General features: G+C 42.1%; 1 protein-coding gene across 1 annotated transcript in view; it reads right to left on the reverse strand.

Moving 5' to 3' along the window:
* LOC138968857 (serine/threonine-protein phosphatase with EF-hands 1-like) overlaps window positions 1-25627 on the reverse strand; it is a gene marked incomplete in the record, with an annotated part of 113924 nt that overhangs the window by 76584 nt on the left and 11713 nt on the right. The window contains 1 exon segment of the mRNA XM_070341523.1: window positions 9660-9725. Coding sequence (XP_070197624.1) covers window positions 9660-9720 — 61 coding nt within the window.

Genomic DNA, 25627 nt, shown 5'->3' on the forward strand with positions numbered 1-25627 from the left:
GCCCCCCTTCACACTAAAACGTTCATGATTATGGTCACAGATGTTCATTTCCATTTCCAATACTTTATTGCTGGGAAATCGCAGGACAAAGGCCAGATCGTAAGTGTGGAATATGCCCCGGAAGTTGTGACAAACGTGTCCGATGTAAAAGGGGCTCTTACTCTACCAGACCGCTGAAAAGCCTGACAGAGTTATTTCCGGAAAACGTCTATTCGGGTCGCTTCCTCTCAGTGGCAAGCTAGCAGCAACAAGAGTCGCGCCAACAAGGTGTTCGCGTGTTTAGTGTCATCAGCCCCCCCCCCCCCCCCATGCACTTATGGCAAAATGATCGATGTCTCTTACGTGCCACAGTGGTGACATGGGGGTGGGACATGGATACCGTCTCTGAGTCTGCACTAAAAGTTGACCCGTGTCCGCCCCGACCTGGATTAGAACCCGTGACCCAAGGATCACAAGTCAAGTGAACTACCAACAAAGCTATACCACCCTCTTCGTTTACATAATTTATTCAAATCCTTTTCAAAGTAAAATGCCGCCTTCATGCAATTAGGCCAACAACAAAAAAAGGTCTGTTTACGGTAACATAGGCCAAAAAAATAGGGTCGGTAAGTCGGGATTTTTTTTTTATTTTTTTTTCTCAAAAAACATATTTTTACGTTATTTTTTTTAAATTTTTTTTTCTCCCCCAAATGCCTAAAAAAAGTCTAGGGTCGCGCGAAAAAATAGGGTCGGTCGGGTTACCGTAAACAGACTATTTTTTGTGTGGCCTTATAGCAATGGTGATTAGCTTTTACGTGGGATACGTGCTTCTGTCCACTATCATACCCACATTCAACAGCCTTGCTGACCGGCACGGTTGGCCTAGTGGTAAGGCGTCCGCTCCGTGATCGGAAGGTCGTGGGTTCGAACCCCGGCCAGGTCATAGGGGAAGGGCTCCTATTATGGACCACTTTTTGTTTCATGCTAATAACTAGCTTGTTTTCTTGCGAAGAAGTTTCATTTTGTGTTTGGTAGTCCTTCTCTCTTAAGTGAACCGTTAGGCCTAATTAGAGTGAAATAGCTTTGATAGACATTCAGCAAAAATTAAATGCAGAAAAAAATCACAAATGGTCCGTATTAGGCGCCCAGGCTCCTAATATGGACCAGTAATGCGGCCTTCACGGATCACTGTCAAAAGCCCCCTATACTTCAAAATAACATGATACAACTTATTGTGCATGTCAGACTAATTCAAATATGCTTTAGATTTATCTGTTTCGGGTTGATGAGAGCATTATTTGAAGCACACCAGGAAACTAAAGAAGCATATCAAAAACAGAGTGAAAATAAGTGAAATTATCAACTTCCACAAAAAGAAGACAATTTGATATATTTTTTTGAAAGCTCGAAGGCTAGTTATAGGTTATTTTCAGCAAGCTTCTTAATGAATTAATGAAAATAGCCTTTAGCTTTTATTTTCTTCGATTTGTTGAAGGGGACTCACTCATACTTTGAGATTGTGCTATTATTTTTTGTTTGCAGTAGAAACTCGGGGTCAAAACTGCTAAAATGTAAAAAATACGATCTTAGCTGTCATATATAGCAATTTTTGTGTGATAAAAGCTTTGGCTGTGGACAGAAACGAGTCCGTTTTATGCGTCAAATTTAGAGTGAACGCTGCAAAAAGTGAAAACAAGTCGCGTAAGGCGAAATTACTACATTTAGTCAAGCTGTGGAACTCACAGAATGAAACTGAACGTAGTCCCCCGCTAGTGCAAAAGGCAGTGAAAGTGACGAGCCTGTTTGGCGCGGTAGCGCTTGCGCTGTGCTTCATAGCACGCTTTACTGTAGCTCTCTTCGTTTTAACTTTCTGAGCGTGTTTCTAATCCAAACATATCATATCTATATGTTTTTGGAATCAGGAACCGACAAGGAACAAGATGAATTAGTTTTTAAAACGATTTCAGAAATTTAATTTTGATCATAATTTTTATATTTTTAATTTTCAGAGCTTGTTTTTAATCCAAATATAACATATGTATATGTTTTTGGAATAAGAAAATGACGAAGAATAAGATGAAATTGTTTTTGGATCGTTTAATAAAAAAATAATTTTAATAACAAGTTTACGATTTTTAATGACCAAACTCACTCATTAGTTTTTAAGCCACCAAGCTGAAATGCAATACCAAACCCCGGCCTTCGTCGAAGATTGCTTTGCCAAAATTTCAATCAATTTGATTGAAAAATGAGGGTGTGACAGTGCCGCCTCAACTTTTACAAAAAGCCGGATATGACGTCATCAAAGGTATTTATCGAAAAAAAGAAAAAAACGTCCGGGGATATCATACCCAGGAACTCTCATGTCAAATTTCATAAAGATCGGCCCAGTAGTTTAGTCTGAATCGCTCTACACACACACACAGACAGACAGACAGACAGACACACACACACACACACACACACACACACACACACACACACACACACACACACACACACACACACACACACACACACACACACACACATACACCACGACCCTCGTCTCGATTCCCCCCTCTATGTTAAAACATTTAGTCAAAACTTGACTAAATGTAAAAAGAGAAAAAGCCTAACGGTTTTGAGGTTTGTGTTTCTGCAACTGTTTTGACATGTGCAAGTTATCCAGAGAGGGTGAATACAGCGAATGAAACTGTTTTTAGCGCTCTAGCGCTGTTAGTTTGTCAGATCAAGAGGTGGTCCATATTAGGAGCCGGTCCATATTAGGAGCCCTTCCCCTACCTAAGACTTTAAAATTGGCAATCTAGTGGCTGCTCCGCCTGGCGTCTGGCATTATGGGGTTAGTGCTAGGACTGGTTGGTCCGGTGTCAGAATAATGTGACTGGGTGAGACATGAAGCCTGTGCTGCGACTTTTGTCTTGTGTGTGGCGCACGTTATATGTCAAAGCAGCACCGCCCTGATATGGCCCTTCGTGGTCGGCTGGGCGTTAAGCAAACAAACAAACAAACAAACAAACAAACAGCCTGGCTGCTTCCTGTTCAAGTTGGGAATTTATTTGCATTCATAATTTTGCAGATCGACACAAGATTTATGAAATGAAGCTTATATCAGCGCACGAATCCTGACTTTGCGCACTAAATAGCACACAGTGAATAGTCTTGCAGTTTGTTCACTCTACACTGGAAGTGTTCCAATGTAACCACTTGTGAACACTGTTTGAGATACTATATAATCATACTTGCAAAGTAGCACACCTTGTAAATTCTATTTAGAGTTTACCATGTGTGCTAGTTTTGCTAGTAGAATTACTGACAGTGTTTACTGACAACCGTCGCGATATAACCCTTCGTGGTTGAAAACGACGTTAAACACCAAATAAAGAAAGAAAGTTTACTGACAAGATGTTACAAAAAGTGTGTTCACAGTGGAACACTTCTAGTTGAGAGTGTAGTCTTTCGGTGTTATCAGCAAGATCTAGATCAGCACTTTTCAGGACGTGTATGGGAAACGTCATCAAATCTAGTTTTTACGTCACGCGTTTGCCAAGATCTTCAGTCTTGGTGGGAGCAAAACAACGAATGCATTTGGAACACTGGAGAAAAAAGTGAGTCACGGGTGACGCAATTTCTACACGTACAGGTCTCTGCTACACGTTCGATCATCTAGAACACGGTGTTGTTAGCCAAGGGGAAGGATACTCTTTTCTTAGAAAAAGGCCGGTGTAACACGAGAAAATTACTCATACGAAAATGTTACTCCCTTTACGAAAAAAGCACTCCCCCATTACACGAGAAAATTACTCCCCACGACAGGTGAGTTCCGAGTAAACATTTCGTACACAAATGTTACTCCCCTGACGAATAAAAAAACGAATAAAGTACTTCACCCTAACAGAGCAATTTAACTTCCCATGCCAGGTGTACGGAATTTATACTCCCTTGTCCCCTGTTAGTCTTGGTGGTGGAAGGGGTGGAGGGAGGGTAGCGCGACATTCGTTTGTACGAGATCACATTATTGGCATTATCCCTTCGCCCGCATCCCATTTTTGCGCACGAGATTTTTTACTGGAAGCACAAAAAATGGGGAGTAAAAATTTCGTGGAGGGAGTAATTTTTTCGTGCCTTGGGGTTTTTTTCTCGTTCGAAAAATTTACTCGGAGTAAGAATTTCGTACGAAATTTTTACTCCGGAGTGAATTTTTCGTGGAGTAAAAATTTCGTGTTACACCGGGATGCAAGTCTATGCTGATTAACAAGATGATTACATAAGCAAGAAGGTCCCTTTTAGTCCCAAGATCTGGGTGTGGCATCGCATAAAGCACCACACTTGCTACGGCATTTATTTGCTGATCAATGGTAAAACAATCCTCGGCCATTATAACCCCGTTTCAGAGTTGTCAACAGGCGTAACGGAAAATGTCAGTCAATAAGGGAAGAAAGAAAGCTAAGTGAGGTGGTTTTAGGGTCGGAAGGGGGGGGGGGGGGGGGGGGGGGGGGTTGTAGGCGACGGGGAGTGGGGGTAGGGAACAGTGATCAATGTGTTCAAAGATGATGTGGATACCAAATCGAATCAGGCCGGGCAAAACTCTTTCAGTGTTAGTGTGCGTGTGCGTGTGTGTGTGTGTGTGTGTGTGTGTGTGTGTGTGTGTTGTGTGTGTATGTGTGTTTGTGTGTGTGTGTGTGTGCGTGTGTGCGTGTGTGTGTGTGTGCGCGTGTGTGTGTGTGTGTGTGTTTGTGTGTATGTGTGTGTGTGTGTTAGAGAGAGCGAGAGAGAGTGAGAGAGAGAGATGATGATGATGATGGAACTTTATTTTTCAAGGATAGAGGTTTAAGGCGACGCCTTTTCTTACAACCGGTCCTTACTTCTAATACAAATGTCTAATAAATGATAAACAAGTAAAGCAACATGACAAATAAACAAATTAAACGAACGACCCAGCAAACAATCGACAAGTAAGCAAACAAGCAAATAAACACAAACAACAAAATGACAAAGTAAGCAACATACAAAGCAAAAGCGAAACATGCAACATGTTAATTGAGGTTACACATGTAAAGTGATCGACGGTAAAATTCACACAATACCAACGTTTACATTAAAGGCACAGTGCAGCTCACAGCCTTCGTTTTGCGTTTTTGTTGCAGCTGAGTGCATTTACAGTTCAAAAATCCTCCTATGGTAGTAAAACAAACCCAAAACTACCCAACGACGACATCTGTGAAGCTCGACAGTTTCTTGTTCACGCGAGTGCATAAATTAACCTAGTTATTACGTGGTGTTTGGTCGGAGTTCGATTCAACTGAGTGATTCCGGCCTCCATTTTGTTTTACACAAACTCATGATGATGTCTGACATAGTTTGCTTAGTGACGTGTCTTTTTGTGCATGTGGTGATCTACCTGATCTAAATTTAGATCCAAAAATAGGTCAAGACCAGCCGGGTCCGAGTACGAAATTAATTCCTAAAAAAATCGCAGTTCTTGACTCTTTGGGTGCAAGTCAATTATTCTTCTTCGTTCGTGGGCTGAAACTCCCACGTATTTACGTGTATGACCGTTTTTACCCCGCCATTTAGGCAGCCATACGCCGCTTTCGGAGGAAGCATGCTGGGTATTTTCGTGTTTCTATAACCCACCGAACTCTGACATGGATTACAGGATCTTTTCCGTGCGCACTTGGTCTTGTGCTTGCGTGTACACACGAAGGGGGATAAGCCACTAGCAGGTCTGCACATAAGTTGACCTGGGAGATCGGAAAAATCTCCACACTTAACCCACCAGGCGGCCGCGGCCGGGATTCGAACCCTCGACCTTCCGATTAAGAGGCCGACGTCTTACCACCACGCCACAGCGCCCGTCAGGGTGCAAGTCAATGAAACTTGGTAGTTCTTCTAACGGATTGCTGCCTGAGGTATGACCAAAAGCCCCAGGGGCTCCGTGCACCTGGATTTGACAAGTTAAGTACCTTTAAGGCCAAAAAAAAAGAGGTGTGGTTACAGTAACATAGCCAAAAAAAATAGGGTAGGAAGGTAGACAATCACTTTTTTTTTTAAACTTTTTTTTCTAATGTGTACAAATTAAACCTACTTGACAGGGAAATAAGTGTGCGACTCGGGCGTTTTCGCTTTCATTGCGTTTTCTGTACTCGTTTTCTTGGTTTTTGTGGGGTTTTTTGGACAAATGTAATAAAAAGTTATAGGGTCGGCCCCTAAAAATAGGGTAGGTCGGGTTACCGTAACCACACCTATTTTTTTTTAGGCCTAATGCTTACAATGACTATTATGGTGTAAATGATGATGATGAAGATGATGAAGATAATGATGATGATGATGATGATGATGATGATGATGATTTGATGATGATAATGATGATGATGATGTTGATGATGGAAAATCGCAACATAAATTCCACATGATACATGCAATAAAGAACATATTTTCGTAATTCATAAAGCTTTGCCAATTGTTGACAGCTACTTGCACATGTTAAGACTAGTAGCCATCTAGGTAGACATATAATGATTATGCAGAGCTTGTTTAAAACTCTTTAGTGAGGTTAATGATCTTATTACAGACGGAATGGAGTTCCACACCATAGAGCCAGAGAAGGCTTGACTAGTTTTGAACAAATCAATCCTGGGTATTGGTGGTAGAAAATTGATAGACCCGTACCTTTCGGTGACTCTGTGAAATAGGTCCTGAATATAGTTGGGCACTTCGCCATGATATACTTTGTACATCATTACAGTCTTATTAAACTGTAACTGTTTAACTAGCGGCAGGTAGTTTAGATTCTTTAACTTCAAATCAGCTGATAATTGTGGACCATTTAACATGATTTTAGCTGCCCGACGATGTAGAGAGTTTAATTTTTTCATGTGAATATCAGAGACGCCATCCCAAAGAGTTGATGCGTAATTAATATGGGATAAGAGAGAGAGACAGACAGACAGACAGACAGAGACAAAGAGAGAGAAAGAGACAGAGAGAGAGACAGGGAGACAGAGACAAAGACAGAGAGAGAGAGAGAGACAGAGAGAGAGACAGGGAGACAGAGACAAAGACAGAGAGACAGAGACAGAGAGAGTGAGAGAGAGAGAGGGAGACAAAGACAGGGAGACAGAGACAGAGAGAGTGAGAGAGAGAGGGAGACAGAGACAGAGGGACAGGGACAGAGAGAGTGAGAGAGAGAGGGAGAGAGAAGGGGTGGGGTAGGGTTAAGGGAGGAGGGGGGGCGGGTGGAGGCGGATAAGAGGAATGCACAACGATTTCGACATTTCAAAATTTAACCAATTTCCGAAAAAAACAATTTTTTATCATGTCAGTTTTAATCTTGCTGATCAAAGTCCTCCGTGATGAGAAATCCTTCAAAGTGCCAGGTTAATATTTTTTGGTGCCAGCAATTTTTCCCAAGACCTGGACAAGCAGAGGATAGCAATCGTAAATCTAGCAAGGAGACATGTGAACTGTCATCGAAATGTCAGCGACCAGGAAATTGAACAACGGAGGGCTATTTAGGTAAAAAATTTTTTAGATGATCTGGAAAGATATGTGGGTGTTTGAATAATTGTATAGCCAAAAAGCTTCAGTGCGGGCGATATTTTTCTTGTGGCCGTTTTGACACACACACACACACACGCACGCACGCACGCACGCACGCACGCACACTCAGGCACACACACACACATACACACAAAAAAACACACACACACACACACACACACACACACACTGGGGGGGGGGGGGGGGAAGATCTGGAAAAATATGTGGGTGTTTTCAGAATTCTACAGCCAACACGCTTCAGCGCGGGCAATATTTTTCTTGTGGCTTTTTTTGTCTAGAAAGTGCAGACGAGCCTTATTAACGACTTGACGGGTTTACAAATTCCAACACAATTTCAAAGAATATAAATAATCTTAGAGATCTTAGAATTGATTATAAGGAATGGAGCACCCATCATGTCATGTCGTGTGACTCTCTCGATCATCCTCACACACACGCGCGCGAACTGAAGCGCCTCCACACACACGCCTCCACCCGCCGTGAATAGTTTTTCTGCCTTTTACTTTAACGTTTATCTTTTGTAAATGTTTAACGTATATGCTCTTATCCTATATATATATATATATATATATGTGTGTATATAATATTGTAAATGTTTAACGTACATGCTCTTATATATAATATTAGAGTAGTCCCTCTCTGGGCGAGGGCTGGTTGAAAAGAAGCTCGTTTGTATTGCTTATGCCACAACCCTCGTAAAGTGAAATTTGATTTGATTTGATCACTAGTGCAGAACACAGGATCTTGTATCGAAGCACCGGTCCATGGAAGTATCATACTCCTTCATTCTTTGCAGGAAGGATACACGCGTAGGATATGGCCCTTTTCCACACAGACCACGAATCCCACGAATCACCACGAATTGATACATTTTAGGATTCGTAGTTAAATCGTAATCAGTTCGTGAAGTTCTTAAACTGATTCGTATATATTTGTAGTCAGTTCTTGCAATTCTTGAGTAATCGGGAATTCGTGGCAAAAGTTATGAGCTGTTCAAAAATGTTGCCACGAATCCCCGAATGAGTTAGAAATACGTACGAATCGATTACGATTCAGTTACGATGCCTAATAATGTACTACGAATTTTTTACGAGTTTTCGGAATCGGGAGTTCGTGGCCAAAATTTTGAATCGTGGGATTCGTGGCCTGTGTGGAATAGGGCCAATACTTCGATCAAACAGTACTTTGATACAAGATACGGGCGATATTTTTAGAAGTTAAAAATCAACCCAGCAATACTTACTTTAAACGGAGTTTAAAATCTGTCAAGACAAAAGACCCCCTCCTATCCTAAGAAAACAACCCTCTTTAACTTAAACTAAATTGAAAAAGGTAATTATAAAAACATAAAAAAAGAACAACACAAGAATGCAGAAAACCGAAAACAGACGAAGACTTGGCATGGGACGAACAGATGGCTACAATCTTCAAATCAGCAAAAAGACACATAAACTGTCCTCGACATTTCAAGCAGAGGAAATTGAAAAACAGCGATGGACGGGGGAAAATTAAAAAAAGTCACATGTGGACACCTGTGAAACCGTTTATTTCGTACATACGAATTTTACAACGAGACAGCTTCAGTAGCGGGTGACATCATACTAGTTAGTGGCCATTTTGTCTGGGAAGTGCAAGCACTTGGACAAGACATATAATACTTAGCTATCTTTAATTCAGCAAGGAGACAAGTGAAGTGTCAGCGACATTTCAGCAAAGAGAAAATTTCAGTAAACAGTGAGCTATGCGAGGGTAAACAAACAAAAAGAAGAAGCTCGTATTGTGGGCGATTGTGAAGTTTTAAACGTACGAATTTAAGACACACATAACTTCAGCGTTTGTGGCATTATTCTTTATATAAGACAAACGAAGACAGAAACACGTACAGAGAGAACAGAGAGGCTGACAGACAGACAGACAGACAGACAGACAGACAGACAGACAGACGCAGGCAGGCAGGCACGCAAGCACGCACACACACACGCACGCACGCACGCATGCTCTCGCGCGCACGCACGCACACACACACACACACACACACACACACACACACACACACACACACACACACGCACGCACACAACCACAATCACAAAATCCCACAGAGGAAGTTCACTCACCCTTTTCCGACTTCGACATCTGTGTTTTTTTGGAAGACGTACAGCCCATCATTCCTACCATTTAGCCTGCAACACACACACAAACCCACAAGTTGATTATTGCACTCATCGATGTTACACTCAAACACTTTTACATTTCACTGCACGTAGGGGAGTTTAACACACCGTTAACGCATTGCAACTGCTTTTCGTACTCAGATCTTTGTTTACACAGTTCTAGGAAAGTATTGCGTTGTATTGGTGTGTGGTTGTGAGTATTATGTGAACATAAGGTCAGCATCTTGTTCTCTCACTCTCTCTCTTCTCTCTCTCTCTCTTCTGTCTGTCGCTGTCTGTCTGTCTGCCTCTCTCTCTCTCTCTCTCTCTCTCTCTCTCTCTCTCTCTCTCTCTTTCTCTCTCTTTTTCTCTCTCTTTCGCTCTCCCTTCCTCTCTGTCTCTCTCCCTACCTCCCATCTGTCTCCACCCCCTCTCTACCTCCCTCCTCTCTCTTTCTCCCTCCCTCCCCTCTCCGCCCCCCTCTCTCTCCTTGTAGAGGAATTGCCTCCTTCTCCATCTTGAATATTCTGATGGACACACCGGTCTCATTCACAAACGGTACAATACACCACAGATCCGCCTGACCGTCAAAGACCTTCTGAGCCTCTTGCAATCAGCGCAATTGTAGCTGACGTTCTGTGTTCGTGATGCCAGTCTGACGAGGGTGGATTTAGCTACCGGCTTTTGCCACGAAGAACCAAATAGGGTGTAAGAAAACACTTAATCTAGTCGGATTTCGTAGCCATCCAGCTTCCGCGCGAAGGCGTAACAAGATATTAGGTACGAAAACCGGCGTAGAGCGTCAACTACATTGAGACGGAAGAACCTCTTAATTAAGTGAAATGGACTTAATGATCACTGGAAAGAAAATCAGAAGTACGTAAACCTCTTTATCTTATTTTTGTTAAGACATGCCAGTTTACGAAGTTAACGTACATTCTATTTTTAGAAGTAAGTAAAACAGTAAACGAGAGTTTAACAAAGTGTAACGTTCACAAAGTTCTGCAAACGATCCAACGTGGGCCATACTTTTCATTGTGACACTATCAATGACAATGAAGATAGCGCTATTGTAATGACAGATGCTTTTTCAAAATAATGTGCATGTCACGTATGAGTCAGCAGGCAGAGATGTTTTGGATTAGTTGTGCATTGTGAATTACTGAATATTTGCGAAGCATGAATCGTCAGTCAGAATTGTTGCCAGATGATGTGGGCTAAAACACCGATTTTGCAAGACGCACGTACGGTAGCACGTACTGGGCTGTTTTGGCCAAATTGTGCATTGTGGAAATTGTTATATAAAACGTCAGTCTGGCATTTTGGTCAAAGCGTACACACTGCACAACCGAAGTCCGTTCGAAACATGAATCTGCAGTCAGATGTTTTGGCCAAATAACACACGCTGAAACATCGACTCTGTCCATGAGAAGTAATGGTCATGCACATGTTTCGGCCAAATCGTCTATGCTGAAACACCAAAGCAGCGACCAAAGACAAGAAGAGCAACTACACATACATAAATAACTTGGGGCAACACACAACACAACGTGTTGAACCAACACGCAGCTAATACGCCTTCTGTGCATCAAGTCTGCAACTAAACATCGGAACACTCTTCCATTCGCACGGAAGGCAAGTTAGGCACGGTCATCGACTTTCAGAACCTATACCAGACGCCCTGGTCTTTCAGGGTATCTACCTTTACGGTCACAGAAGAAGAATGTTCGGTCACTCTCACCCTTTTTGATATAGCAAGACTGCTGCTAGAACTTCGAAGACTCTCTTTTTCATAAATCACATACCACACAGATTAGTTCACGGACTTTTAAGACATAACAAAGAACCTATTATACTTTTACGGCCTTGGCCTATACTTACAAATAAGGATATTCGGTCACTTACATCGTAATTCCGCGAGCAAAACTGCTGCAAGAACTAAAACATGAATATGTTACTCAGATCACGCACACTAGTACTGTTTCCCTGGCTTTTGGAACCTGTACACTCTCCACACTCTACACTCTCCACACTCTCCACTCTCTCCACACTCTACACTCTCCACACTCTCCACACCCTACACCTCCACACTCTACACTCTCCACACAAACACAGTTGTACACATATATGCACGTTCGCTCTCAGCCTATTTACGACTCAAACCCTTACACAGTCGCTGTAAACCACATAAGTCTCACAAAGCAGTGTCGAGATTGTATATATGGCAGACGTCTTTTCTGTTCAAATATGACTGAAAAAGGCTTTGGTGGCCTGGCGGAATAATGCTCCCTCTCTCGCCTTTCAGACTACAGTAAGTACCCAGTCAATATCACACGCACTTTGCCAAAGGCTGGATTCGTGGGAGGAGGTATGGGTACTAGGGAGGAGTGGGGTGGGGGGGTGGGGGGGGGGGTGGGGGGTGGGGAGGAGGGCAACCATTTATAATATTTTGTACTCGAAAACTCTTCGCGGTGTAGCTGTACCTATGCGATCAATGACAGATATATTATTTACCAAGAAGTAGAGATTGTCAGCGGGAGTGGGAGAGGGGGAATTTTGTACTCGAAAATTCTTCGCGGTGTAGTTGTATATATACCTATACGGTCAATGACGAAGATATAGTTTTCCAGAAGTGGAGATTGGCTGGGGGAGGGGATGGGAGAGGGGGGGGGGGTTGTTTATGGACAGAAGTAGAGGTGTGTACAATGCCCCCCCCCTCCCCTATGAGACCTCCAAAACCCGAATAAAATCAGCTCTAAAAAGGAGGGAAATTGAGGGGAGAGGGGGGGGGGTTGTTTATGGACAGAAGTAGAGGTGTGTACAATGCCCCCCCCTCACCTTCTGCCCTATGAGACCTCCAAAACCCGAATAAAATCAGCTCTAAAAAAGGAGGGAAATCGAGGTGGTGGTGGGAGGGGTGGACAATGAAGGGGGGGGGGTAATCACCCCACACACTTGAATTTTCTCCATAACTCTTGGCAATGTGGTCGACGTAAAACCCGGAATGAAATATTCCATCCGAAATATGCTGCAGCCTTTGCCTGATTCAAACAAGATAATTATGCAAATTCGGTAGAACTGAGAAGAGCACTATCGGACACATTCCATGATATGCACTGATAGCTGTTATCCAGAATGCAAAATGCAACAGCTTGTGCAAGAACAGTGCAGTCTAATGGCGCTGGTGTATTCTCTGGGCTATGGTTGCATGCGTTTTATTATCCTATTGATAAACCGTTGATGGCTTCTCTCGGTATTATGAGGAATGCATGTTGTGTGCAGACGTGCTTGGAAACACACACGCGCACACACGCACACTCTCCTTTTAGAAAAATAAAATAAAGGAGTGCACCGGCACAGCATGCTGCTTCCTGTGGACAGGGATTTCTTTTGTTGTGGCTGAACTAGTTTCGCAGGTTGGCTTAGGTGCAAAGTAAAATTGATTTAGCAAAAACATTCATCCCCAGTGTACTGAAAACAGACAGATCGTGAGTTTCTGGTGTAAATCCAAGTGGGAAGATGCTCTTATCTCAAGTGAGAAGATGCTCTTATGCTATGTCAACTGGTGCATATCCAAGTGGGAAGATGCTCATAACATATCAAAGGCTGGACGAATCTATCGTGATTTACAAGATGATCCACGGGAAGTAAGAGGCCTTTATGTCATAAAACCAAAAGCGTAGATCACAACAACATACAGACAATACATAGACAAAACTTAACGTACCCAAACGCTAAAACCCCTTGGGGTTGCGTCAAATCGAATCATTTTTTCACGGCACACAGGAGGTACCATGGCCATGTATAACACTCTAGAGTGACACCAAATACCAAACCGTGCACAGAAATGGCCATAATAATCAGCCACAGACAATATGGTCGGTTAATTATATACTATGTCCGCCCTACCCATCAATTTTGTCGTAACGATTTTGCACTCGAGTCTAAACGGCTTAAAACCAGATCAATTCACCGAAGAAACCACAGAGAAAACGTCTGCATGAAGCGATAGCTTTTTTATAGGTTCGTTATATTATTTCAAGGCTGTTCATTTTTGGCGTCTGCGTATAGTGGAGGGATTGTCTTATTCCTTGTCCAAGTCTGGGCTGATCCCAGACGGTGGCTGAACTGGCCTCCTCCCCTCTGTCAACCAACTTGTTTCTTTCTTTCTTTATTTGGTGTTTAACGTCGTTTTCAACCACGAAGGTTATATCGTGATGGGATAGAGCCACTTGTCAATTGTTTCTTGTTCACAAAAGCACTAATCAAAAAATTGCTCCAGGGGCTTGCAACGTAGTACAATGTATTACCTTACTGGGAGAATGCAAGTTTCCAGTACAAAGGACTTAACATTTCTTACATACTGCTTGACTAAAATCTTTACAAAAATTGACTATATTCTATACAAGAAACACTTAACAAGGGTAAAAAGAGAAACAGAATCCGTTAGTCGCCTCTGGGGAGCATCGGGTAAATTCTTCCCCCTAACCCGCGGGGGGTAACCAACTTGTAAATCACCACACACTTTTACACAGGATCATAACAGCACTTGGACCTAACCCAAACATCTAATATAGAATGAACTAAACACATCTTTGGAAGTGGGAACAAAGCAGACGGGCATAATTCTTTCGTGTATGTCAAAGTGGGAAAACCCTGGCAAGATCTTTAGTGATAAATAAGATTTTCGAGTCAGGAAAAAGGGGTTTTCATGAGATTATACCAAAGGCAGCACAAAAAGTTCTATGAACACTTTTTTTTTATAAAACCGATCAGTCGTTTACCAAAATGATGGATGGCTCTCTTCCTACCCTTGATCATCACGGCAGAAATCTAGCGGGTCACTTGCCTGACCCAGAGCGAGAGAGATCGTTCATTCCAGATATTGACATCAGTGACCGATGACTGGCCAAAACTGTAAACTCTAATATTTTCCCTCAACATGTTTCCAAATCAGCACCGACCCCGAACGTACGGCATCTAAAAAAGAGTATTATTGCAAGCAACCATTAAACACTTCCAGGACACAATACGATACCACCAATGATACAAATGGATCCAACTTTGATTTATTAAACGGCTTTGCTCAGATTCCAATAAACGCCACACACACACACACGCACGCACGCACGCACGCACGCACACACACACACAGACACACACACAGACACACACACACACAATTTTCAAACCGTCAATGTGAGCTGCTAAACCGGGTCATAACTAAATTTAAGCTAGAATTGTATCAACAATGCGTGTCACCTGTCTCTGATTCGAAGGTTAGGACATGAGACGTCTAGTGACCTTTGCTTTTTGACAACTTTCGTTTTGTTTCTTGTCTTATTTGCTCTTCAATGACTCACTCCTTCAGCTCTTTTCTGTCTTTCTTCAAGTTTTCGTAGAGTGTTTTAAAAGACATCCAAACGTTAGAATGCCCGGAACAAGCATCCCCATCAAAGCGATCTACGTCACTTTTTTTGTTTGTTTGTTTAGAAAGTAGTAAAATTAATGCTTTTCAGTAAAGGGGACACAAGTTTGGCAAGCATTTCAACAGTGTCATGCAATTACAGCTATCTAAAGCAAGGACATTATTATTATTATTATTATTATTATTGTGATCATTTTTATGCGCCTAATCTAGATTTAGCCCTAGGCGCTTACATATTAATTTCTGCCGTTTGAAATGGAATTTTTTACAGACAGACAGACAAACAGACATTTTTTACACACAATATATAACGCATTCACATCGGCCAGTAAAGCTCAGTAGCCTATTAGGCGAGCATTCACCTTTCACGGCCTTTATTCCAAGTCAAACGGGTATTTGGTGGACATTTTTATCTATGCCTATACAATTTTGCCAGGAAAGACCCTTTTGTCAATCGTGGGATCTTTAACGTGCACACCCCAATGTAGTGTACACGAAGGGACCTCGGTTTTTCGTCTCATCCGAAAGACTAGCACTTGAACCCACCACCTAGGTTAGGAAAGGGGGGAGAAAATTGCGGCCTGACCCAGGGTCGAACACGCAACCTCTCGCTTCCGAGCGCAAGTGCGTTACCACTCGGCCACCCAGTCCATACGTCAAGGAATCAAGGCTGACTATTTGTACGTCCTCTTAGGACCAATTGGCCTATCTTGGGACAGGTAACACAAAGATTCATACATTGTGAAACAATAATAGAAGGGCGTAATTCCGGTGGTGACTGAAGATAACGACCACAGTTTACATGCTGGTTGCACTGACGTATACACAGGTATAGCAAAAACTGCACGTTGTAGGAAACAAGCCATTTTAGTGTGAAATCAATCTGGTCACTGGTTCAGCAAGGAGGAATACACTGTCACCAACAAATGCATGGCTGCCCAAAGTAGAGGGTAAAACGGTTTCACACACAGGGGGGGGGGGGGGGGGAGGGGGGAATGACAGTGTTTCAGAGAAGTTGCAATTGTTGCAACACTGTTCCCGTGCTGACGCCAGAGGGTGTCCTTGACAACGAAAAACGCAGGGTCTGTTGTCTATCGTTGGTGAAATTGCCATATTATCTGGACAAAAGTTTCTGCCCCACAATCTGTAAATATGCCCTACGAAAATACGGACACAAGAAGGAATAGTGCGCAGTTTATGTTAAGAAGAAGAAAACAAACAAGTCGCGTAAGGCGAAAATACAATATTTAGTCAAGTAGCTGTGGAACTCACAGAATGAAACTGAACGCAATGCCATTTTTCAGCAAGACCGTATACTCGTAGCATCGTCAGTCCACCGCTCATGGCAAAGGCAGTGAAATTGACAAGAAGAGCGGGGTAGTAGTTGCGCTAAGAAGGATAGCACGCTTTTCTGTACCTCTCTTCGTTTTAACTTTCTGAGCGTGTTTTTAATCCAAACATATCATATCTATATGTTTTTGGAATCAGGAACCAACCAGGAATAAGATGAAAGTGTTTTTAAATTGATTTCGACAATTTAATTTTGATAATAATTTTTATATATTTAATTTTCAGAGCTTGTTTTTAATCCGAATATAACATATTTATATGTTTTTGGAATCAGCAAATGATGGAGAATAAGATAAACGTAAATTTGGATCGTTTTATAAAAGAAATATTTTTTTTACAATTTTCAGATTTTTAATGACCAAAGTTATTAATTAATTTTTAAGCCACCAAGCTGAAATGCAATACCAAAGTCCGGGCTTCGTCGAAGATTACTTGACCAAAATTTCAACCAATTTGGTTGAAAAATGAGGGCGTGACAGTGCCGCCTCAACTTTCACGAAAAGCCGGATATGACGTCATCAAAGACATTTATCAAAAAAATGAAAAAAACGTATGGGGATATCAATCCCAGGAACTCTCATGTTAAATTTCATAAAGATCGGTCCAGTAGTTTGGTCTGAATCGCTCTACACGCACGCACGCACACACACTCACACACACATACACCACGACCCTCGTTTCGATTCCCCCTCGATGTTAAAATATTTAGTCAAAACTTGACTAAATATAAAAACAAAAACAAAACATTCCGTCAAAGCCGCTAACACGAAGAGCAATAGTGTCTCAGCATTGACAGCAATACTCTCTATACAGCTGCAACACATTATATTGATCTGCTAATTGCTGCAAATTGTCGTTCTTGTGTCGTTGACAGACTGGTCAAATTGTCGTTCTCGTGTCGTTGACAGACTGGTCAAATTGTCGTTCTTGTGTCGTTCACAGACTGGTCAAATGGTCGTTCTTGTGTCGTTCACAGACTGGTCAAATTGTCGTTCTTGTGTCGTTCACAGACTGGTCAAATTGTCGTTCTTGTGTCGTTCACAGACTGGTCAAATTGTCGTTCTTGTGTCGTTCACAGACTGGTCAAATTGTCAGTCCGGTCCGACCGAAAGGCTCTCCATCGATGGACTCGGCTGGGCCCAACACTTTTCACTTGGTAGAGCACTATAGACATGTGATCCGCAGGTCATGGGTTCGAATCCGGGCCAGGACGAACACAGGTCAACTTTATATGCCGACTCAGAGACAGTATCCATGTCCTACCCCGTGTCACCAAAGTGACCTCGGTCATTCCGCAAAAAAAGCAAGTGGCTGATTACACCTACACAAGCACGCACCTGGGTAGCGCGACTCTGTTACTGCTAGTTTTCCACGTGGAGGAAAAGCGCCCGCATTTCCCAGCGATAGGATAATACAGTAATCCCAATCATGGGACAATAGAGTAATGAAAACTGAAATCAAAATGAATATGAAAATGAAGTTTCCGTGCTCCGGACGTTCTGCCTGAGAATGTCAAAACTAAGACACGCCTGGAGGACATGCGCTGCTGTCATTTGGTTGTCAGGGCAACCTAACAGGGCCACATAACAGGCCAGGGCCACATAACAGAGCCACATGGTGGTGAGGGGATGGGCGGGGGGGGGGGGGGGGGGGGGGGAACCACCACTGTCCTTCCCGTGCGAAGAATCACGCCTAGATACTTTCATCGCGTTTTTTGGAAGACACACAGATACATTGTTTGAGGTGTATTGCCACGACAATACCCAAACAGGCCGCTGCTAATACTGATGACGGTCAATTTAATCTTATTTGTTTGTTTATTTGTTGCTTAACGTCCAGCCGACTACGTAGAGACATATCAGGACGAGGAAGGGGGGGGGATGAAGGGGGCCACTTGTCAAGCGATTCCTGTTTACAAATGCACTAACCCATTACTTGTGTCCCAGCAGGCTTTAGTAAAACTAAATTAATACCTACTGGAAGATTACCAGTTTCCAGTATGTTAAAATAGGCTTAACCTATCTACTGCTGGGCTTACATCAGAACACTAACAGATTAAACTATACATGAATCGCGAGACAAGCGGCAAGAGAAGAGATTTTTTGGAAAAAATACAGGTGAATGAGCAAGAAGGCAGAAAAAAAGAAAAGAATTCATGAAGAAAAAGAAAGCATGACAGGAAAGAGGAACCAAAAATCTACCTAACAGCAAACTAGAAAGCTCCTGCGGTTCCAAAAACAGGAGGGGCCTTTAATTTCATAACCGCAGTGCCCCACTGCGGGAAATTTAATTTTAATCCATGTGTCTTTCTCACAATCACAAAATGGCATATTCATAATAAAACCACACCCCATCAAACCAAACGAAACTATACCGAATCTTGTCCTGTAAATGTCATTGTCTGTAATCTGGTTCAAAAACAGAAACCTTGTAGCTGTACAGTACAGGCGGAGACACTTAAAACGCGTTTTTTCCCCAAGCTTTTAAAATGGCTCCGCACATTCTCCGGGGAATTCAGGTTAATCTCTTTGGAGCTAGCCGGCAGCGGCTGCGGCGTGCTACCAATGCTAACTTCCTTACATATTTCAAAGGATAACTGGTACTTGTAAACATCAGTCTTCTCCCAAATTATAGAATGGAGCAACAGAGAGAATGTTTAAAAGGCAATGCACAATACACACATTTTGAGGAAGGGAAGAGGGGGGCGGTACTTTTCAAAGAAAATGATTTCGACTTTAAAGGGTTGTTTGTTACCATAAAAAGGTGATTCTAGTTAATACCAGTTTCTTGACAACTGTGTGTGTGTGCATACACATAATTACACTTGCTGTCAGTGGACAACAAGCAGAATACTCGTTTCCATTTTGACAAAATAGTAGAAGGAAGAGGAAGAAGAGGAGAAACGCGTGGCGGAATTAAGAGCAGGAGAGACGCACACGACACAAAAAAGGAAGATGACAAGAACCTTTTGACATCTTATTGCTTCAAGAAAAGAGCCCCCAAAATGTAGGCCAAAAATTCTAGCCCGCATTCCACTTTCGGGAGGCCGCTCCTGAGCACTCTCATTTTTCACTGGAAACACTCTCTTTGAAAGTCGAAGAAAAAAAGGCTGCCTTCCCAATTATCTGGAAGGTGGGGTTTTCAAATGAGATCAGCTGATTTACTGGCGCAATAGTCTGGGGTCAATAATAAACAAAGACTCATCCGCAATGTATACCGATGCCACAGATACACTCTGTGTGTGAGATGGGGTTTGGTGTAGGGGTGTTAGGATCAGCGTGTGTGTGTGTGTGTGTGTGTGTGTGTGTGTGTGCGTGTGTGTGTGTGTGTGTTTGTGTGTGTGGGTATGTGTGTGTGCGTGTGTGTGTTAGTGTGTGTGGGTATGTGTATGTGTGCGTGTATGCGTGCGTGCGTGCGTGTGTGTGTGTGTGAGGGTGCGTGTGTGTATGTGTGAGAGAGAGAGAGATAGAGAGAGAGAGAGAGAGAGAGAGAGAGAGAGAGAGAGAGAGAGAGAGAGAGAGAGAGAGAGAGAGAAAAGCTAATGAGACTTAGAATCACAGATCATGTGAATAAGGGCACATGAGAGAATTGAATTGAATTGAACTTTATTTAACAAGGATTGAAATTTAAGGCTACGCCTTTTTTTTACAATCTGTCCTTGGGACGCACAGACACACAATGATAAAATTAAAAATAAAAATAAAAAGTTAACAACAAAAGGAGGTCGTAAAACCTAAACTCGTGATGATAAAGATGACGATGACGATGACGATGACGATGATGATGATGAAGATAAGGCATGAAGAGCATACACATGTGGTTATTCATAAAGAAAATCAAATGCATACTATGCAGGTAATTATGCATAATAGCTGGTAGCAATGAAACATGTAACAATAGTACAAACAAAAATATGTTCGGAATATAAAATGCACAGCATATTTTTGACATAATACTAAGTGTGGTAAATCGAAGCGCGTTAAACTCCTCAGACATGAAGTGTTTTTTAACACATTTGTTAAAACTTGTTAATGACTTTAAGTGCTTGATTGACGATGGGAATGAATCCAGACTGATGTACCCGACAAAGCAAGACTGGTCTTAGAAAGGTCAATTCGTGGAATCGGTGGCATCAACTTCACAGACCCATATCTGTCGGTAGCTTTTTTAAATAATGATGTAATGTAAATCGGCACTTTACCGTTATATAATTTATGCATGAAAATGGCCTTGTTTAACTTAAGATGCTTTTCCAGTGGAAGGAAGTTAAGCATTTTTAACTTCATATCTGTTGAGAAATTATCCTTTACAATGAGCTTAGCTGAGCGACGATAGAGAGAGTCTAACTTTTTCAAGTGGACATCACTGCTGCCATCCCAGAGCGTCGAAACCTAGTTAATGTGAGGCATTACATGAGCATGGTGGATCATTTCCAGAGTAAATTGCTTTAACTTGGATAGGAGGAAAGAGATAGAGAGAGAGAGAGAGAGAGAGAGAGAGAGAGAGAGACAGACAGACAGACAGACAGACAGACAGACTTACAGAGACATACATACAGACTGACAAACAGACAGACAGACAGACAGGCAGACTGACAGACAGACAGACAGACAGACAGAGAGGAACAAAGACAAAGAGACAGGCTGAGACAGATTGACAGAGACACAGTGAGAAAATGAGAGAGAGAGAGACAGACAGACAGACATATAGATAGGGACGGAGACAGAGATAGAGAGAGCAATAGAGACCACGAGAAAGACAGCTGGAGATTTTAGACCAGTAAGATTCGTGTTGCTTTTGCTGAAAAATAATCATGTTTCACGCAATTTCTCTCGGTTCAATGACCTTACTTGCTCCATTTCACAAGACTTTTTAGCCGGTTGCTAAGAAAAACCTGTGAAAATAACATCATTCTTCGCAAAGAGGACGCTAACTAGTTATCAAGAAAGATGAGGAATAAGGGGTGAAGATGTGTAACGACTGAAGCAGGCAAGAGGGTTACCTTTTTATTTTCCTTTCTCATTATAAAGCCTTGAGAAGACTTTTTGTAATCCTTGTTTTCTTGTTAGTGACTTCTTCAATAATTGTTTTTCCATCCCCAGGCACAGCGAGCAGCAACATTTGTTTTCTTTTTGCTGCATGTATGTGTTAGTATTCTACAGGTCCCGAAACGTTCATGTATTGCACGCTCAGAGACATCATGAGCATGGGACCTTAGACTGCGCAGCTTCAAAAGCAACAACAGTGAAAACAACAACCAACACAGCGACGACGACGACAACTGATTTAACAAGCATAATACTTCCTGTACCTTCTCTGAAATCTGCGATATGAGACAATTCACAAATAGAGCTTTAATTTGCTCCAATTACAGAGCATTCGGCTCCGATTTAGGACCTACTATGGCAGGTCTCGGATTCTTCCTTGTCTCTTTCCTTTCTCTTCCCTTTCTCTTCCCTTCCCTTTCTCTTCCCTTTGCTTTCCTTTCTCTTCCCTAATTAGGAGAGGGAAAAACATCATTCAGAATTTGTTGTTTGCGGGTGTGGGTTTTTTTTTCCCCAACACAACAGAACTCGACCTCCCAAGTGGCGTACAAATGTCGCATCCGTGAGCAGCTCGCTTTCCGGAAATCCGAGTTGACGCCAATTCCCATTCACAATCGATGCCATAATCATTGTCTGTTTGTCTGTAATAGGCTCCCTAGCCCTGCGAGCTGTGATGCAATCAGTCCTTTATTTGCTCTGGCGGTCTTGTGGAAACACGGGAGAAGAAAAGCCTCGACAGATTTATTACCGGGGGTGCTTGATATCAATTATGAATAGCACGCACGAAGCGACTATTCGCGCATTAGTGCCAAAGTTCTCTGGCCGATTGCTTAGGTGATTTAGAAGCTGCAAAAGTCGCAGAGAAGCTCCATGCATGCCGAAACTTTGCAGGAATGCAATCTTGCGAAGAAGAAAAACCTCACTGAGTTGAGGAAGTGTTTTTAAGGATCAAAATGAATCAGGATGTGATGACAAGGTCACTTCGAAGGGTGCTGAGTTAATGAAAAGGGACGTTAAGTGCTTCACTTTTATGTTGCGGTAATTACATTAACTCACAAAAGATTGCTGCCAACCCAAGGAAGCCGCTGAAAACTGCAACATTTGGATTCGCTTTATATCCTGCAGATCACAAGTGAATAATATGAGTTATCTATATATATATATATATATACGACTTGTGTCTGTCTGTCTGTGTGTGTGTGTGTGTGTGTGTGTGTGTGTGTGTGTGTGTGTGTGTGTGTGTGTTCGCGATGCACGGCCAAAGTTCTCGATCGATCTGCTTCAAATTTGGTGGGCATATTCAGGTAGACCCCGGACACAACCGGGTCGATGAGAATTTTCAACACGTGCTCACAGCGCGCAGCGCTCAACCGATTTTGGTTTTTCTGTTCATCTTCCCAGATCCATTCCCAGTAACTCTTCCTTATCTTCTCCAGTGTTTTGCGTTTATCTCCCTTCCTTCGTGTGGCGTCAATCCATATTCCCGTTACTATTTTTAGAAGGTCACTGTCCACAACGCTTTCATCCCGGCGAAGCCGGATATTCCCGTTACTATTTTTAGAAGGTCACTGTCCACAACGCTTTCATCCCGGCAAAGCCGGGTATTCCTCTACTTCTTCCCGGCGAAGCCGGGTATTCGGCTCTACTTCTTCCCGGCGAAGCCGGTACCCGGCGAAGCGGGTAATCATCTAGTTTCTAATATGCTGACTGTTAGCAAATGATAACAGACATGTCGAGAAAAAATATATCAAGCATGAGCCTTTTAGGCGAATGCTGATATCGTTTGTGAGACATGTCTGTTATCATTTGCTAACAGTCAGCATCCCAATTAGAAATAACGGTTTTATTAACGTTTAATTCGACCAAAAGAAATTTCGAAAAGACCCCGCGAATTAGACAGAACAGCCGCAATGCCAATGGGAACTGGAGCGCTCCTACCTGATTATACCTGTCAGTTAAAGAATTCTCGTGACCTGGGTCAGCCCATCAGAGTAACACACCTTACGTGATGAATATTCACAGGTCAAATGCGTTTGACACACAACAAACCATGTTGAACATGCGTTTCGGTTGCTTCGCTTTTTCTTGTTGAACAGAGAGCGACAGATTTAGAACCGACTCCAGACGGATGGGAAATGACGTAAAGATGTAAAGCGAGTGACCCAATTTCACTTGATTTTCCGAACTTTGATAATTTAGATTTCAAGTGAGCGAGTCGGCATTGCACACTCAGAGGATGGGCGGTGCCTCGCTGTTCCGTAAAGCACCCACCGACAAAACTCGCTTTTCGGTATTTTTATTTTAGATAAAGAGAGTATTGTCTGACAGCATTTGAAATGTCATTCTTTAGAATAAATCACACTGATATTGCTGATTTAAATTTTTACTTTGTCTTGTTCATTTTTAGCTTGATAAACAAAAAGGGTCCCTGCCTGAACGTTATAACATTTAGAGGGTCACCTAGAATCCGTCCTGATTGGTCAAAAAGCCATATGGGGCACTGATTTGGTTATAAAATACTACAAGTTCCCATCCCTGTTCATTGGCTATATCAACGCGCTCTATCGACGCCCGTTTTTAACCGCTTGCTTCCCCTTATATAACAAACCGTCCATAGATCGTCGTTCTCCCGAACTAACTCCTTAGTATGTCATCGAGAATAGAGGATTTTGGGTATTTTTCATGCAATGACGTCAGCGCTTTTCGGCGATTGGTCAATGCATTTCTTATCAATAATGTCGATCTCGCTTGAAATTATTGCTACTTCATATTGTTTTCCAAACTTATACGAAGTGACCGGGAGCGTAGGGTCAGTTATGAACTGAATTAGCCCCTGACAGTGAGAACAATACACAAATACGAACGGAGAGACTCGGAAACTCGAGTCAGTCGACGCCACGCTCGAGAACTCAAGTGTAATATTTGAAGTAAAATCTCCCTCGCCTGCAGCGCGACAGAATAGCTCAGTTGGTAACGCGCTCGACCATGCGCTAGTCCTTCTTTTTGTGGTCCCGGGTTCGATTTGCTTCGACGGCAATTTTATTTTTATTTTCTGCTGAACTCGTAATTCTTGTATTTTATTCATTTGCTTCATTCCAAACGTTTTGGATTATGAAATGAATCGAAATAATAAAAAAAAGTTGCATAATTTTTGAGTACTTCCAGAATTACCCATTCATTTTTACATTTAGTCAAGTTTTGACTAAAATGTTTTAACGCAGAGGGGGGAATCGAGACGAGGGTGTGGTGTATGTGTGTGTGTCTATGCGTGTGTGTGTGTGTGTAGAGCGATTCAAACCAAACTACTGGACCGATCTTTATGAAATTTTACATGAGAGTTCCTGGGAATGTTTTTTTCTTTTTTTCGATAAATACCTTTGATGACGTCATATCCGGCTTTTTGTAAAAGTTGAGGCGGCACTGTCACACCCTCGTTTTTCAATCAAATTGATTGATATTTTGGCCAAGCAATCTTCGACAAAGGCCGGACTTCGGTATTGCATTTCAGCTTGGTGGCTTAAAAATTAATTAATGACTTTGGTCATTACAAATCTGAAAATTGTAAAAAAAAATATTTGTTTTATAAAACGATCCAAATTTACGTTCATCTTATTCTTCATCATTTTCTGATTCCAAAAACATATAAATATGTTATATTTGGATTAAAAACAAGCTCTGAAAATTAAAAATATAAAAATTATGATAAAAATTGAATTTTCGAAATCAATTTGAAAACACTTTCATCTTATTCCTTGTCCGTTCCTGATTCCAAAAACATATAGATATGATGTGTTTGGATTAAAAACACGCTCAGAAAGTTAAAACGAAGAGAGGTACAGAAAAGCGTGCTATTCTTCTCAGCGCAACTACTACCCCGCTCTTCTTGTCAAGGACAGATTGTAAGAAAAGGCGTAGCCTTAAATCTTAATCCTTGTTAAATAAAGTTCAATTCAATTCAATTCAATTCAATTTCACTGCCTTTGCCACGAGCGGTGGACTGACGATGCTACGAGTATACGGTCTTGCTGAAAAATTGCATTGCGTTGAGTTTCATTCTGTGAGTTCGACAGCTTGACTAAATGTTGTATTTTCGCATTACGCGACTTGTT

Source organism: Littorina saxatilis, linkage group LG6, assembly GCF_037325665.1.
Source record: "Littorina saxatilis isolate snail1 linkage group LG6, US_GU_Lsax_2.0, whole genome shotgun sequence".
Taxonomy (NCBI): Eukaryota; Metazoa; Mollusca; class Gastropoda; order Littorinimorpha; family Littorinidae; genus Littorina; species Littorina saxatilis.